This window comes from Myotis daubentonii, chromosome 4, assembly GCF_963259705.1.
Source record: "Myotis daubentonii chromosome 4, mMyoDau2.1, whole genome shotgun sequence".
NCBI lineage: Eukaryota > Metazoa > Chordata > Mammalia > Chiroptera > Vespertilionidae > Myotis > Myotis daubentonii.
The window spans coordinates 24,700,862-24,718,484 of record NC_081843.1 but is presented as its reverse complement, the minus strand read 5'-3'; the positions used below and the strand labels follow the sequence as shown (position 1 = coordinate 24,718,484).

At 39.1% G+C, this 17,623-nt stretch overlaps 2 protein-coding genes across 9 annotated transcripts in view; one reads left to right on the top strand and one right to left on the bottom strand.

The window, feature by feature from the left end:
- Positions 1-17,623, bottom strand: part of MRTFB (myocardin related transcription factor B) — a 198,197-nt gene that overhangs the window by 34,903 nt on the left and 145,671 nt on the right. For 7 of the 8 annotated variants that reach the window (XR_009452560.1, XM_059693213.1, XM_059693212.1 and 4 more), the window contains 2 exons: positions 14,759-14,920; positions 12,395-12,573 (listed from right to left, as the gene is read on the bottom strand). Coding sequence is in view for 7 of the 8 variants with exons in the window: in XM_059693213.1 (XP_059549196.1) it covers positions 12,395-12,573; positions 14,759-14,920 (341 nt within the window). In the remaining variant the exon portion in view is untranslated. The remainder of the gene's footprint in view (positions 1-12,394; positions 12,574-14,758; positions 14,921-17,623) is intronic. The other variant, XM_059693216.1, reaches the window with a different exon arrangement.
- On the top strand, positions 6,840-8,281 carry LOC132232487 (small ribosomal subunit protein uS14-like). Its single transcript, XM_059691894.1, has 2 exons — positions 6,840-7,036; positions 8,276-8,281. Exons 1-2 carry the CDS (start codon positions 6,866-6,868, stop codon positions 8,279-8,281), a joined length of 177 nt encoding a protein of 58 aa, XP_059547877.1. The 5' UTR covers positions 6,840-6,865.

The following is a 17,623-nucleotide window of genomic DNA, read 5'->3' as shown; positions in this document are numbered from 1 at the left end:
TTACAAAAATAAAAATGTAGATATTAATGCTTCTTTAATGACAGTATTAAAAAAAGGATTAAGAGAGAATATCCAAGCAATAAAAAATACACTTATTTTATTTCACAATAGGTTGAGCAATATGTTAAAATCTTAAAAGAATGCTTTAAATGTGCTTAAACTGCCAATGAGACCTAAGTTCACCTTATGTATTATCAAAATTCAGTCTCAAAATGATTCAGAATCTTTTCTCTAAGGAAACAAAAAAGCTGCAAAGTTTGCTTTGTTTTACTGGATCTGATCACTGTTCTCATCACAAGTAATAGGTCTCATGACTACTAGTTCTGTAACTGTCATCATAACGTCATGAAAGGAAATGTCAGGAAACACTGTTGCCTAAGAGTGGATAATTTATGTGTTCAATAAAACTCAAAGGAAAGCACTTCCAGTTTTACAGACTGACCTTTCTCTTACTAGAAATTGCTATGGGAAAGTACTGATACAAAAGAAAAAAACAAGTCAGAGCAAATGTTTAAACTGACTGAAGTTTCATAACATTTCAGGGTCTAACACTGGTTCCTTCTGAAAAGATGATATACTTCCAAGTACCAATCACTGTTCTCTGGTAAATTCCTTTTTCATTACAGTTTCTTTACACAATTTAAGGGGACAAAAACTAGGTAATTAAAGACAAAGGTGTTTTTTTTGTACTGTTGATTTAAAATCTATAATTAATGTGCTTTTATTTAAGAATGCAGCAGAGATCTTAATTATGATGGTAATATGCAAATAGATTCAAAATGAAACTATTTAAAAAATATTTTTTCCATATTCCAATCCCCAGACAAATAAAATGAACACTAGTCAGTGAATAAGTTGATTATAAATAAAAACATGTGCTTTGAAAATTTAATAGGTAGATGGATATTTTTTTTTAAAATATATTTTTATTGATTAAGATATTACATATGTGTCCTTGTCCCCACGTTACCCTCTACCCCCCCCCCCCACCCCCCCGTTGTCCGTGTCCATTGGTTAGGCCTATATGCCTGCATGTAAGTCCTTTGGTTGATCTTTCCCCCTTGCCCCCACCCTCCCCTACCCTCCCTCCAAAGCCCGACAGTCCAATCAATGCCTCTCCGTCTCTGGATCAGTCCTTGTTCATCAGTTTATGTTGTTCATTATATTCCACAAATGAGTGAGATCCTGTGGTATTTATCCACTCTCCAGTTCCATCCATGCTGTGGCAAATGGTAAGAGTTCCCTTTTCTTCTTCCTCTTCTTAAAGAATACCTTTCAGCATTTCATATAATGCTGGTTTGGTGGTGATGAACTCCTTTAGCTTTTTCTTATCCGTGAAGCTCTTTATCTGACCTTCTATTCTGAATGATAGCTTTGCTGGATAAAGTAATCTTGGTTGCAGGTTCTTGCTATTCATCACTTTGAATATTTCTTGCCACTCTCTTCTGGCCTGCATGGTTTCTGTTGAGAAATCAGCTGACAGTCGTATGGGTACTCCCTTGTAGGTAACTGACTATCTTTCTCTTGCTGCTTTTAAGATTCTCTCTTTGTCTTTTGCTCTTGGCATTTTAATTATGATGTGTCTTGGTGTGGTCCTCTTTGGATTCCTTTTGTTTGGGGTTCTCTGCGCTTACTGGACTTGTAAGTCTATTTCTTTCACCAGGTAGGGGAAGTTTTCTGTCATTATTTCTTCAAATAGGTTTTCAATATCTTGCCCTCTCTCTTCTTCTGGTACCCCTATAATTCTGATGTTGGTACGCTTGAAGTTGTCCCAGAGGCTCCTTACACTATCTTCATATTTTTGGAATCTCTTTTCTTTTTTCTTTTTCAGTTGGGTATTTTTTGTTTCTTTGTATTTCAAATATTTGACTTGATTCTTGAGATCCTCTTGTCTGCTGTTGGATCTCTGTAAATTATTCTTTATTTCAGTCAGTGTATGCTTAATTTCTAGTTGGTCCTTTTTCATGTCCTCCATGGTCTCACTATACTTATTGAGGGACTCATTAAATTTATCGGCGGTTTCCATAAAATTCTTGAAAAACCTTATAAACGTGGCCTTGAACTCTATATCCAGTCGTTTGCTTTCCTCCGTTTCTGCCATTTGTGACCTGTTTCTTTGTCTCCGCATTTTGGCTGCTTCCCTGTGTTGATAGAGTGGCTTTGTGTGCTAGGTGTCCTGTAGGGCCCAGTGGCTCAGCCTCCCCAGTTACCTGAGGTGGACACTCTTGGTGCACCCCCTTGTGGGCTTTGTGCACAGTCTTGTTGTAGCTATGCCTTGGTTGTTGTAGGATCACTGGGAGGAATTGACCTCCAGGCCAATTGGCAGTGAGAATCAGCTGGGTCTGCAACAGGAGAACTTCTGTGCTGGAGACACCCTTCTGGGGCAAGACTTGCTTCAGTGGGGCTTTGGTGCTCACTGAGACTGCACCCTGAGTGTGTCCCTTATGGATCTGAGGAGTTGTGATCTGGATGGTCCCCCTCTGACCACTGGGTACAGTGGCTCTTGGATCTAAGGATGTGCTAATTTAGCCTCTGCCTGAGGTTACACAGCAGGAACTACGAAGAGAACTGCAGATTCCCCTTCCTTTTTTTGGAGTTTGGAAGTGCCCTGATGATGCTCAGCTGTGTAGCAATGCAAGCTGCTGTGGGGCCTTGGGCCTTCTCTTGGAAGCTCTGGGTCTATCTGGCCTGGCTGCGGTTAGGTAATTACAGGTTGCAAATGGCCGGGGCATTCATATGCAAAAGCCTCTGCCGCAGCCTGGGCAGGGCGGGGTCTCAAGGAATCAAAGGGCGGAGGAAGCAGCTATGGCGGAGCCTCAGCCCCGCCCTAAGGAGTCGAGAGTCCCAGTGTCCTGGCAATGGCTGCAAGCACCTCTGAGGGAAAGCTCTCCTCAAGCTCACCCGCTGCCAGACAGACCAGTTTCTCCCTGTATGAGTCCTGGGTCCCCAGAGACTTCCTGGAACCGGATTTCAGAGCCGTCAGGTTTCAAAAAGACAGCCGCGTCCTCAGGTGCCAGACCCTTTCCGCGTGCGCGAGCCCCCGTACCTCTGCACTCCACCTCCTCAGCTCCTCTGGCTCTCAGTGTGCTTTTCTTTCCTTCTAGTTGTAGAATTTACACTCAGCCAGCTCTCCTGTAGTTCTGGGTGATGTCCGGCTTGTGTTTTTGATGCATTTATCAATTGTTGTGGGAAGCAGCAATTTCCCGGTGTTTATCTATGCCGCCATCTTAGTTTCTCCAGTAGATGGATATTTTATGTTTGTATTTAAACATTTCATTTTTAGAGCAAGTAGTTGAACATTAAAGTGAATTAACACATTAGCACAACATCACCTGAACAGTTAGTTGTTACTTGATTGCCTAATTAGCAGTGAGGTTTTGCATGTATCCCTCTCATTTAAAAATCTATTTTTAAAATAAATTGTGGTAAAATATACATAACATAAAATTTTCCATTTACACCATTTAAAGTGGAGGCGACTGGAGGATCAGGGGAAGGCACTGCCCCCATCACCCCACTGCTGCTGCCAAAGTGGGCCTAAGCCGTCAGTAGGACATCCCCTGAGGGCTCCCAGATTGTGAGAGGGGGCAGGCTGGGCTGAGGGAGTCCCCCTCCAGTGCAGAAATTTTCATGCACTGGGCCTCTAGTTTGTAATAAAAGTTAGTATAACACCGATTATTTAATGAATGTATGCATGGCTTACCTATTAGACCTTGCATATTCTCTGTTAGCTTAAATCTAAGGTTTCTATATTATTTGGCAAAAGGTCATCTACCTGAAAGTTACTGATACACTGGGGAAAAATAGTACATAGTTTACCAAATTTTCCTAAGCTTGTCTTTTTGAAAATGCACAGAGTAACTGACCAACAAGGTTCCTTGAAGCACTACTTTGAATTCAGCACAGGCTTGTCAGAACACACTTACAGTTAAACATCTGTGTTTATAATAATGAATTAAATGGCTTCAGAAATTGCGGAGAGAAAAGTCTTCAGATGAAAAGAACCAGTGTAAGAGCTCCCAGTACCTACATGTGGCTAGCTGTCCTTAATTTCCTACAGCTTTCCATTGTTCAAGAGTTACTCAAACATAAAAGAAACTGAGCTCCAATACATGATGTGTGTTCCCTTTATATTTTGGTAAATTCCTTTCCAGCTGTACTTTAATCAGAATTGAAAAGACAAGAGAAAAGTCCAAGGAAAAGCAGTTTTAGTCTCTTACAGACCACACAGAAACACATCTATAATAAAAGCGTAATATGCTAATTAGACCGGATAGAGGACAACCTTCCGGACGAAGTCAGGACTGTGAGGGCCGAGGCTAGCCGCCTCGGCTGTGAGGGCCGAGCCCCTTGCATGAATTTCATACATCGGGCCTCTAGTATTCAATAACTGTTTTCACTGTTAAAACCTACATCTTAAAGGAAAAACGTGTTGGTGTACTATACTGTCCACATTGCAAGGTTATTAGCATTTCAGCACCGGGGTTTCAAGAGAAGTGCTTGGAAAATCTGTTCGTTACTTAGATATTATGAGTTAAATTTTTTGGTAGGGAATGTTTCTTCTATTTGAATACTTTGCTGTAGGACTTAATCCTCTGGTATCTGTGTTCTGAAAAGAATGAAGGAGACTATAGTCAAAAGACATTTTGGAATAAAGCAAAGCATTAAGAAATCTTGAGCTTAATTTTCTCTCAACTAATTATCGTAATAAAACTTTTAAAGAATCTAAAAGAAATTCCCTACGCTGGCCTTGAACTTTATATTAGGCCAAGTGTTTTTAAAAAAATGAACAGGGAACCCAGGCGGTGTGGCTCAGTGGTTGAGCGTCGACCTTTGCATGAGGAGGTCAATGGTTCGATTCCTGGGCACAGGTCACATGTCTGGATTGCAGGCTGGATTCCCAGCAGGGGGTATGCAGGAAGCAGGCAATCAACGTTGATGTTTCTCTCTCTCTCTCCCTCTCCTTTCCTTTCTCTCTAAAAATCAGTAACAGCATACATTTCAAAAAATGAACAGGAAAACTAGAAAAATTCATTTAAGCCATAGGATTAAATGTGCAGGATTAAATGATTAGGCAACATATGTAAAACACTGGTTCAAGTAAACAAGAAGCAAAGTGAATGCTATGCAGTGCTACTCTAAGTATGGTCTGCGGACCTTTGTTACCTGCCTGTGACAAGTATAGGATGACTAAGGGAAATCTGATGTCACTCCACTACTTTCATTGTATTTTACAAGAAAATTAGTCCACAATGCTTTGGAAATTATACAAACTATATAAAAAACAAACACACACCAGTCTTTCCCTACAGGCAGTTGAACGATCACTGGTCTATAGCAACTAAAGTCACCATCAAACTCTTCCACAGTTCCCATTAAAAACTAAGAATCTCAAGAATATCTGAAATATAAGACATTTATGTTGCTCTTTTATTATCTTTGCCCTATAAGGACTATTTTAATATTAGTAATGAGACTGACTTGGGGGGGGGGTGAGGTACAATGGTAATTTTAAAGCAGGAAAAAGTATATTGCAGAGATCATCTCCTAGGATTTTTCATTTATTAAGGCAGTAAGCACTGCTTGTGTTGGTTCCTGTGTGTTCAGTATGAAGTTACTAAGATAAAATGACGGGACATCCCTGCCTGTTGGAAACTTCATGTCTAATGAGAAGCAGTGTTTTCACATAGGTACTTTCCCCTTGAACTACTATAATGTGAAAGGAATTATATTTAGGGAGATAAATATATTTTTTATATATCAACTGAGATGCCTGGATAAGTTCTATAAACAACACTAGATAACAGTGAAAATAAAATACAAAATTTGCCAAAACAATATACACAGTTAACAGAGAGATACTTCTTTAATTACATGAATAAAAGTATAAATAATAAGAATCTTTGTCAGATTCCTTACTTATAAATACTGCAAGGGAATTTTATGAAGGACACACAAGCCTTCATAAAATTTAAGAAGGCCTCAAGGCATATGGTACAGAAATTACATAACAAGAAAAGTTGCAGTGAGCCAGCTCTGATTCTGGGTTCTTTTACTTGAATGTGTAAGTAGGGAGTGTACCATACTCGAAAGTGGGTATCTGCCCACAGGCTCAGTTAACAGATAAAGAGCAGACTGTTAATGGTCTGCACACAGCAGGCAGAAATGGTGTCGCAGCAACACTAAAGCATGTTATAAAAACTGTTTAAGTTCAAGAATGATCTAAGGCAGTGATGGCGAACCTTTTGAGCTCGGCGTGTCAGCATTTTGAAAAACCCTAACTTAACTCTGGTGCCATGTCACATGCAGAAATTTTTTGATATTTGCAACCATAGTAAAACAAAGACATATTTTTTGATGTTTATTTTATATATTTAAATGCCATTTAACAAAGAAAAATCAACCAAAAAAATGAGTTTGCGTGTCACCTCTGACACGTGTGTCATAGGTTCGCCATCACTGTCATAGGCTCACACTTTCACATTTTATTTAGAGGCATAGACACAATAACAAAGAAATTAATATAGTTCAGATTATAGTAATTAGTACAAGGAAGAAAATAATGCTGAAAGACAAACAGATATTCATGAAAGAGAAGAAATGCTGTAAGAAAATATGCAAATATTTTTAATCTCCAAACTTCCATACTTCTCTGAACCCAGGCCTCCCCTGGTATAAGAATTAAGGCAGATAACTGTTAAATTCCTTTCCAACTAAAAAATTTCTATGATGTTAGATTTTAACAAGGACATTTTCTACTGAACTTGACTAATCCCATTAAGTAGCTCAATAATTTTGACTTTAACCACCCCCCCCAACCCCCCCCCGAGCCTAGCCTTTTGCCTGTTACTTCAAAGAAAGCAAGATGGGTAACCAGCAACTCTATTGGAGCCATCGGAGAAGATTCAGCCAGGATTCTCATTCTTGCCATGTCTGCTCAAATCTACATGGTCTGATCTGGAAATATGGCCTCGATATGTGCCCCCAGTGTTTCAGTCAGTACATGAAGGATATAGACTTCATTAAATTGGACCAGGTAAACTTCCATGAATGGGTCACTTAAGACATCTCCCTTACCGCAGAATGCTATCTCTTGTACATGAAATAAAAAACTTCAGTTATTTAAAAAAACACAAAAAACCCCCCAAAGCCCAACAGCCATTTTTAACAGGGGCCTTTCATGCAAACTGCTCTTTATAGAGAATCCTGCACTGACCTGCCAGCCTGTACGGTGTTTCTGCCATCTAAGCCAGCCCTTATAAAGGAATTCCGGGAATCCTACTTCAACCAATAGGACTGAGTCTTTCTCCACCTAATCTGAGTTGTGCAGCTCTGACCAACCAGAGTGGTTCTATTCTGATCAATTAGGACAGTGCCTTTTGAACCAATCAAAATGCGAGGATTTGGAGTCCTCATTTGCATGAAGACAGACCAATCAGGGCAAAGGGGTGGTGACTTCTGTCCATATAAGCCAGCTACCCTCTGGCTCTGAGAGTATACTTTCCTTTTTCACTGAACACTGCATTTCCCTGGCTGAGCTAAAACAAAGATGTCTTATCAGAGTGCAGAGTAGATCAGTGAGGACCAGAGCAGAGCTGTCTACCCAGAGAGAGGCCTGGCCTCAGGGCTGCCTTACAGCTATGCTGTTTTCACAGCCAAGCTGTATCACAGTTGAGCTGTTTTGCACTGAATAAAGCTTCCTTCTTCAATACACACCAAATTGGGGATTCCTAATGTGGGTGAATTGGTGTTAATAACCATCAATTGACAACCATAAGGAGAGAACAACAAATTATATACAGTATAGGAGTTCTTATAAAACCAAAAGAAACATGAACACCCACTGAAAAATAAGAAATGTGTATTTCCAATGCAATTATAAAAAATATTTTAGATTCTTTTGCATGCACTAGATTTTCAGTTCCTAATACAATCTGACACATAAAAGGTGCTCAATATATAATTGTTGAACAGGAGAAACCAAGATGGTGGCATAGGTAAACACCGGAAATTGCTGCCTCACACAACTACTTCAAAAATACAACTAAAAGACAAAATGGACATCATCCAGAACCATAGGAAGGCTGGCTGAGTGGAAATTCTACAACTCACCCAGAACTGGAGTTCAGAGCAGTTGGGAGCTTGAGAATCCCTCCCAATTGAAAAAGACAACCATGTCCTCAGTTGCCAGCCCTTTCCACGTGCGCCTGCGTACCTCTGAACTTTACTTCCACACCTCCTCTGAGACTCAGTGTGCTTTTCTCTTTCCTTCTAGTTGTAGAATTTCCACTCATGCGGGGAGCAACTGGACTGTCTGGCATTGGGCAGAACTTGAGGGCGGCTTTCTCTCAGAGGTGCAGCGATTACTGGGACACTGAGACATGGGGCCTCTTAGGGTAGGATTGAGGAGCAGCCATAGCTGCTTGCTCCGCCCTGTTGACCCCCTGAGAACCCCGCTCCACCCAAGCTGTGTGCAGAGGCTTTTGCATATGAAAGGCCTGGCCCTTTGCAATCTGAAAATTACCTAACAAACTGCAGCTGGGTCAGAGAGACCCAGAACTTCCAAAAGAAGGCCCAAGGCCCCACAGCAGCTTGCACTGCTTCACAGCTAGGCCTCATCTGGGCAACTCCAAACCCCAAACAAAGAAGAGGAATCTGCAGATCTCTCCATAGCTCCTGCTGGGTAGCCTCAGGCAGAGGCTAAATTAGCACCTCCTTAGAGATCCAAGGGCCAGTGTACCCAGTGGTCAGAGTGGGACCATCCAGATTATAACTCCTCAGATCCATAAGGGACACACTCAGGGGGCAGATTCAATGAGCACTAAAGCCCTACTGAAGCAAGTCTTGCCCCATAAGGTTGTCTCCAGCACAGAAGTTCTCCCCCTGCAGACACAGCTGATTCTCACAGCCAATTGGCCTGGAGGTCAATTCCTCCCAGTGATACCTACAACAGTCAAGGCTTAACTATAACAAGACTGTGCACAAAGCCCACAAAGGGGTGCATCAAGAGTGGTGGCTGAGCCACTGGGCCCTATAGGACACCTAGCACAGAAAGCCACTCTATCAACACAGGGAAGCATAAAAAATGCGGAGACAAAGAAACAGGTCACAAATGACAGAAATGGAGGAAAGCAAACTACTGGATATAGAGTTCAAAACCACACTTCTAAGGTTTTTCAAGAATTTTCTAGAAACCACCAATAAATTTAGTGAGACCCTCAAGAAATCTAGTGAGACCCTCGAGGTAATGAAAAAGGACAAACTAGAAATTAAGCATACACTGACTCAAATAAAGAATATTATACAGAGTTCCAACAGCAGACTAGAGGATCGCAAGAATCAAGTCAAAGATTTGAAATACGAAGAAGCAAAAAACACCCAACCGGAAAAGCAAAATGAAAAAATAATCCAAAAATACGAAGATAGTGTAAGGAGCCTCTGGGACAGCTTCAAGCATACCAACATCCGAATTATAGGGGTGCCAGAAGAAGAGAGAGAACAAGATATTGAAAACCTATTTGAAGAAATAATGACAGAAAACTTCCCCTACCTGGTGAAAGAAATAGACTTACAAGTCCAGGAAGTGCAGAGAACCCCAAACAAAAGGAATCCAAAGAGGACCACACCAAGACACATCATAATTAAAATGCCAAGAACAAAAGACAAAGAGAGAATCTTAAAAGCAGCAAGAGAAAAAAAGGCAGTTACCTACAAGGGAGTACCCATACGACTGTCAGTTGATTTCTCAACAGAAACTATGCAGGCCAGAAGGGAGTGGCAAGAATTATTCAAAGTGATGAATAGCAAGAACCTACAACCAAGATGACTTTACCCAGCAAAGCTATCATTCAGAATTGAAGGTCAGATAAAGAGCTTCACAGATAAGAAAAAGCTAAAGGAGTTCACCACCACCAAACCAGTATTATATGAAATGCTGAAAGGTATCCTTTAAGAAGAGGAAGAAGAAGAAAAAGTAAAGATACAAATTATGGACAACAAATACACATCTATCAACAAGTGAATCTAAAAATCAAGTGAATAAATAATCTGATGAACAGAATAAACTGGTGAATATAATAGAATCAGGGGCATAGAAAGGGAGTGGACTGACTATTCTCAGGGGGGAAAGGGGTGTGTGGAGTGCAGGAAGAAACTGGACAAAAATTGTACAACTATGGATGAGGATGGTGGGGGGGAGGGGCGGGTAAGGGCAGAGGGTGGGAACCGGGTGGAGGGGAGCTATTGGGGGAAAAAAGAGGAACAACTGTAATAATCTGAATAATAAAGATTTAATTAAAAAAAAAAGAATGGTTAGCAATTTACTTTCCCTTCTAGTCACAGTGTAAAGCACAAGGAAAATTCAAAAAGCATATCTTATTAATTGAATGCTCTCATTACTGTTGCAGTTTTGAATAAACTCACTTTGGATGGTTAAAAAAAATTATTGTTGAACAAATGAATTCAATCTAACAAAAATCAAGGAGTCAATTAAAACAGTCAAATATCCAAATAGTGTGCAAGACTTAAGGTAATGGTATTACCTACTTGTGGTAAACACATAGTGACTGGAAATCTGTATTACCTTCCTGGAAAGCAATTATCATATCTTTTGTCCAACAAAAGGTTCAAGTTCATTTCCATATCTGGTAATTATTCAGAGAAATAATGAAATAAGTGCTCAACAGTGTATGTATTAAAAAAACACACCAGGGTGTAGCAAATATGTGAGAATACAACAGGGGCTCTTATTGTGTGTATGAGTGAAAAACAGGAAATAAGTCCAAATAACCAACAATGGAAACTGGTTAAAAGAGATGCAATAATTCAGTTCAAGTGAATACTATTTGGCAATAAAAAGTGATATATATTTATTGACAAGGGACTATATCAAACTTAAAAACTTCTTTGCATTAAAGGACACTATCAACAGAGTGAAGAAGTGACACATGGAATGGGAGAAAATATTTGCAAATCATATATCTGATAAGAGGTTAATATCCAAAATATATGAAGAACTCTTACAACTCAAAAATAGAAAAACAAATAACCTGATTAAAAAATGGGCAAAAGACTTTAACAAACATTTCTCCAAAGATAATATAGAAATAGCCAACAAGCATATGAAAAGATGCTCAACATCACTAATCATTAAAGAAATGCAAATCAAAAGCACAGGGAGGTATCACCTCACACCACTGGCATGGCTACTATTACAAGAACATAAATTAACAAGTGTCAGCAAGGATGTGGATAATTGGAATCCTTGTGCACTGCTGAATATGAAATGGTACAGCCACTATGGAGACCAATATGCAGCTTCCCTAACAAATTAAAAATAGAATGACCATATAATCCAGCAATTTCACTTCTGGGTATATGCCCAAAAGAATTGAAAACAAGTCTAGAAAACAAGATTTCCACACCCATGTACACAGCACCATTATTCACAAAAGTCAAGAGGTGGGACCACCCAGTGTCCACTGACAAATGGATAAAAAAAAATGTAAATCCATACAATGGAGTATTATTCAGCCTTAAAAATAAAGGAGATTCTGTCACATACTACAATATGGGTGAACCTTGAGGACGTTATATTAAGTGAAATAAGACAGTCACAAAAAGATAAATACTGTATGATTCTACTAATATGAAATATCTAAAGCAGTCAGATTCATAAAGACAGAAACTGAACGGTGGTTGCTAGGGCCTGGGGGGAGGAGGAACTGAGAGTTGTTTACTGGGTATAGTTTCAGTTTTGCAAGACAAAAACATTCTGGCAATCTGTTGCACAACAATGTGAGTATATTTAACATTACTGAACTGTACACTTTAAAATGGTGAAGGTGGTGCCCTAGTTGGTTTGGCTCAGTGGAAAGAGTGTCAGCCTGTGGACTGAAGGGCCCCGGTTTGATTCTGGTGAAAGGCACATGCGTGGGTTGTGGGCTCGATCCCCCATAGGGGGAGTGCAGGAGGCAGCCGATCAATGATTCTCTCTCATCGATCAATGATTCTCTCTCATTGTTGAGGTTTCTATCTCTCTCTCGCTCTCCCTTCCTCTGTAAAACCAATAAAATAAAAAATAAAATGGTTAAGGCGGTAAAAAAAAAGGTGGACTTTATGATATATGAATTATATCTAAATAAAAGTTATGTGAAAAATTTTAAGAGTTACAAACTGTAAAATAAAAATGTGTGTATAGAAAAGAAATAAAATGCAAGAATCTACTGAAAAATGTTAACAGTGGTTAGATTACAGGTGAACAGATATTTCTCCACATTTTCAGACTTTTCTTCTGGTGAGAATGTACTGATATGTAAAATACAAGATATATACTTGATATACAAAAAAGCAAGGTACTTTCTCTATTTAGGGGTAAAAACAAGAAGGATGATACCTGGGCTGGAGTGTTTGCAGTCACAGGAGATGGTGACTCACTAACTCTTGGCTCACTTGGGGATGCGGCCGAGCCCTGCGACTCCTGGCTGGCGGGCTGGTCTGGAGACAAAGCATCACTACTGTCTTCGTCAAATGAGAAATCTCCCTGAGTTTGGGGATAGCCTTCCTTCCCAACGCCTAAAGAAAGAAATGATTTGTAACTGATTTTTGCCTTGGAATACCAAACTTAAAATGAAGAAGGAAGAGAATATTGTTTTTTTTCTAAGAACTTAGGAATCTGGTTATAAAAAAAAAAAAAAAAAGAACATCATGTACTTCCCGCCACTACCTACTTTAAGTACTTGGGGGGGGAAATCAAACCTGAATCTAGTCAAGCCTTTGAATCCAACTGCCAGTTATAGGAAGTACAGGAGACAGAAAGTTTTTAATGACACCTGTGGATGCAAATGCATCCAGTAAAATCAGAATGTGGAGATGCCACAGATAAAACCACCACATTCAGCAACAAATAAATACAGTGGGGCCTTAACTTACGAGTGTCCCGACTAACGAGTTTTTCGAGATATGAGCCGTCTCTCGGCTGATTTTTTGCTTTGAGTTGCGAGCTAAAATTCGGGTTACGAGCCAGCTTCAGATACCCCACCGCTAGTTGGCGCAGCAAACGTCACAGTGAACGCCACAACATCAGCCCAGCATCACGTCTCTCACTCGTTCACTGTTGATTTGACATACGAGTCATTTGAGTTACGAGCTCCGTCACGGAACGAATTAAACTCGTAAGTCAAGCCCCACTGTAGTAAGAAATGAAAGGAGGAGGAAGGCCCATGTAAAAGATTAAGACTTAAGAGGTGTATCAGCCAAAGGGAACATGTGGACCTTATTTGGATCCTGATATTGAATCCAACTATTACAAAGCATTAAGAGGCAATAGGGAAAATGGGGCTGGTGACTGGGTATCGTGTTAAGTCCCACTTCATGGAGTGGCCCCGCTATACAGATACCTTGCTTTTGGGAGCCCGTTTCCTTGGTATTAAAAGGAATCATAGCTGATTGTACTACTTCGAATTATGGACTACGAATGGCCTAAGATTGAAATTCATACTAATGCAAAACAGAAAGGCCCCTTGAGTAATGGAAACTATCATAGTTTTCAAGTAGAATATTAACTTTAAAAAGTTGCTTGCTGAGCCCTAGCCGGTTTGGCTCAGTGGATAGAGTGTTAACCTATGGACTGAAGGGTGCCAGGTTTTGATTCCTGTCAAGGGCATGTGCCTAGGTTGCAGGCTCGATCCCTGGCCCTGGTCTGCTACGTGTAGGAGGCAACCAATCGATGTGTCTCTCTAACATTGATGTTTCTCTCTGTCTCTCCCCATCCCTTCCACTCTCTTTAAAAACCAATGGAAAAATATCCTCAGGTGAGGATTAACCAAAAAAAAAAAAAAAAAAAAATTTGCTCCCTGAATAAGTGGCATTATTCTGGAATTTATTTTTCATGCTAAATTTTATACCAGAAAAAAGTGGAAACGTTAGTAACAAAGTATGATAAAAGTGAGATAAGATGGACAAAATACCACCATTCATAATGAATACATATATACTCATCTCTATTTACCTTGCTGAATAACACAGAACAAGCTATTTTTCTTTATCTTTCTTAAAAGTAAAGAGAACAAAAATAATAAGAACTTTGTAAAAATTTTAAACAGAACAATATAAACTAAACAGTATAGTACAATAAGTCTAACTTAGACAATGTGATAAAGAAATCAGAACTTAAAGACTTAAACCTAGAATGTAAGGAGAATCTCTGTGTTACTGGTAAGAGATGCCATTCTTAACAGTATCTAATATACAGTTAGCCCTCCGTATCTGTGGGTTCTGCATCCTCAGATTCAAACAACTCCAGATCAAAAATAGTTCCCCAAACGTTACGTTGTTGCTGACATGTGCTACACAGTTAGGCCTAAGATGACTGCCTCTGTAGTGAACATGTACAGACTTTTTCTTGCCATTATTCCCAAGCAATATAGTTTAACAATTATTTACATAGCATTAACATGGCATTAGGGATCTAGAAGTGATTTGAAGTGTATGGGAGGATGGTAGGGAGGTTAAATGCGAATGGCATTTATATACAGGACTCGAGCATCCAAGGATTTTGGTATCCATGGGGGGTCCTGGAACCAAGCTGCCTTGGATGCTGAGGGACGACTCTAATAATCATCATGGAATCAGTGCAGGTGTTAATGTCTAACCCACTAGAAAACAACACCTATGATTGGTGCTGGCCTTTAAAAGTAAATCTGTTTTCTCTAAAAGTGCCAAGCTTTTTTTCTCCCAGAATAAATTTTTAAAGTCTTGCCTATAATTGCTTCCTTAACACTGGAGTCTACAGGCAGGATGTTTTTCTCCACCAGCTCCATAGGACCAGGTCTCTGAGCAATCTTTTCATTCAGATCATCAGCTAGGCGAGCTCTTTTCAACTTCATCTGAGTGGCCTGCAGGGATGGCTCTGCAAATGTTTCTAAAAGAAGAAACACAGTTTAAACCATTACTTGAATTACTATCTCTATTCCACAATGCTATTTCAGGCCAACTAATTTAAGTTAAATTGGTTTAAACATATTGATGTGTTCTCAACATATTTATGGAAAAAGAAAATGACTTTTTAAGACCGCTCCGGTACATATTTTATATTTTTAGTCCTGGATAGCTTTATACTGCCTATACAATATGGATGCCCATTGACTCACATAAACATGAACTTAAGCAAAAAGTGGGGTACTGCTGTTGTTCATTAATGGCAAGAGCGGCATATTCACATTTATTAGGTATCAGGGATACAGAGGGTGAACAAGACAGATGTGGTCCATGGCTCAAGAAGTTCACTGTTTTAGATTTGGCTTCATTGGAAAGTCAGTTCCTAGAAGGAGATACACTGTATCTTAGAAATCTGTATTTTAGGATATAAACTTCTCTGCAGGAGTCAATGAGAAGAGCTTCAAATCACATTCTTGTATTGATCCCCGTGTGTCACAGAGTCAATCATCATAATTAAGAATTTGGGTTTATTTCTGCATACATAAATAACCCTGTGTCTGTTAGAACATTCAATTACTGTACATAGTAATTAATGGTCATATAAAAGCATCAGCTCATCTATTTACAAATAAATGAAGTTGTGAAACTATTATAAACATCATAACTTGTTCATTTGCATAATTCGGTCAATTACTTGTGTTTCTCATAACTCTCACTAACATTTTATTACATTGTTCTAAATAATGTTTATAATTGATTAAACATAATGATGAAGTGTTAATGCAAAATTTAGAGTTGAAAGTTGCTTGCCTCTTAAATTATACAGAAGGTCTTTTAATGAAAGTCCCCATAAGTATTCTCAGGATTAACTGATGTTCTTCATTTTGTAGGTAAAATGTCCTTGTTGAAGCCCAAAGCTCACTGCAAGCCCGAGGCCGATAAACTACTCTGCGGCACATCTGAGTGGAGCGGACCCCTGAACACCTCGGGGGTCTGGTGTGTTGACTCCCCCCACAGTCAAAAATCTACATATAACTTAACTACTAATAGCCTACTGTTGACCAGCCTTAGTGATAACTTAAATAGCCGATTAACACATATTTTATATGTTATATGTATTAGTCACAGTATTCTCAGAATAAAGTAAGCTAGAGTAAAATGATACTAAGAAAATTTTAAGGAAGACAAAATACATTTATAGCATTCATTGAAAAAATCACATATAAGTAGACCTGTACAGTTCCAACTCATGCTGATCATGGGTCACTGCACTTATCTTTCCACCAGTTGATTTATATGCTCACCAAAACCATGATTGTCCACAAAATAGTTCCTATCTGTCAGGATTGCTAATGCCAATACATAATATAATTAGATGTTATGAGGAAAGACAAAGTTCAAAAATAGAATGATTATTAATACTTTCAACAATAAAGATTTTTTAAAAAATGTAAGAACAATAAAAAAATAAAATACTTCATAGAAACCTGTACAAAATTTTTGGAACAATTTGAGAAAGGTAAATCATTAAAAAAAATCACTGTCAAATTAGGGCAGTTAATAACTGTAAAAGATTTGGGGAAAAATTGTAAAATCTAGGATTTAAAAACTCAGATTGCTTTTCAAGTGTCTTAAAGTTTTTCTTCCACCAAAAATGGAAATTGTAGACAATGTACAATGGTTTTGTGCTTTATGCAACAAAGATGAAGTGAACTCCATTCATTAAAGCCTTCCCCAAAGTGAAGGTCCTAGCCCTCAGTCAGAATTCTGGCAAATAAATGCACGTCCGTAAGTTAAAATAACGTGTAGTCATCTCATTTTTATGATTTTGCATATAACTAACTGTGGCCCCTATCTTGTTAGATAAAACACTTCTAACCATACAGGATGATAGGTTGTGAGAATTAGATCATGCACTCTTAGATTGATATTTAAATGCTTCTGTTAAGATTTAGGTCAGTGGTTCTCAATCTGTGGGTCGCCAACCTGCAGGTCGTGACCCCTTTGGGGGTCGAGCGACCCTTTCACAGGGGTCGCCTAAGACCATCGGAAAACAGATATATAATTACAGTGGTTCTCAACCTTCCTAATGCCGCGACCCTTTAATACAGTTCCTCATGTTGTGGTGACCCCCAACCATAAAATTATTTTCGTTGCTACTTCATAACTGTAATTTTGCTACTGTTATGAATCGTAATGTAAGTATCTGATATGCAGGATGTATTTTCATTGTTACAAATTGAACATAATTAAAGCATAGTGATTAATCACAAAAACAGTATGTAATAATATATGTGTTTTCTGATGGTCTTAGGCAACCCCTGTGAAAGGGTTGTTCGACCCCCAAAGGGGTCGCGACCCACAGGTTGAGAACCGCTGATTTAGGTAGAGCAGTCTTCTGCCTTCCCCTTCTCTTCCATCAACACAATCTTCGTGATATCAGGAATATGTTTGGAAAGAAACTATTCCAGAAATAAATACTCAGAGGCTGGCATTTCGGTATGTTTCTGTTCCTAGTCTTATTACCACCTCATTTCCATTAGGCTAAGGCTGGATTTTAGCTGCTAAACTTCAGAAAACAATTCAGACTTTTGCCTGCCAAATATCAAATTGGGATAATGTTAAAATAACTTGGGGGTGGTTTTAAGGCATTTAAAAAAGTATAGATGACACATTTTTTCTTACT

Coding starts and splice junctions, on each gene's coding strand:
- LOC132232487 (XM_059691894.1), top strand. CDS start 6,866: ATGGGTAACCAGCAACTCTATTGGAGCCATCGGAGAAGATTCAGCCAG.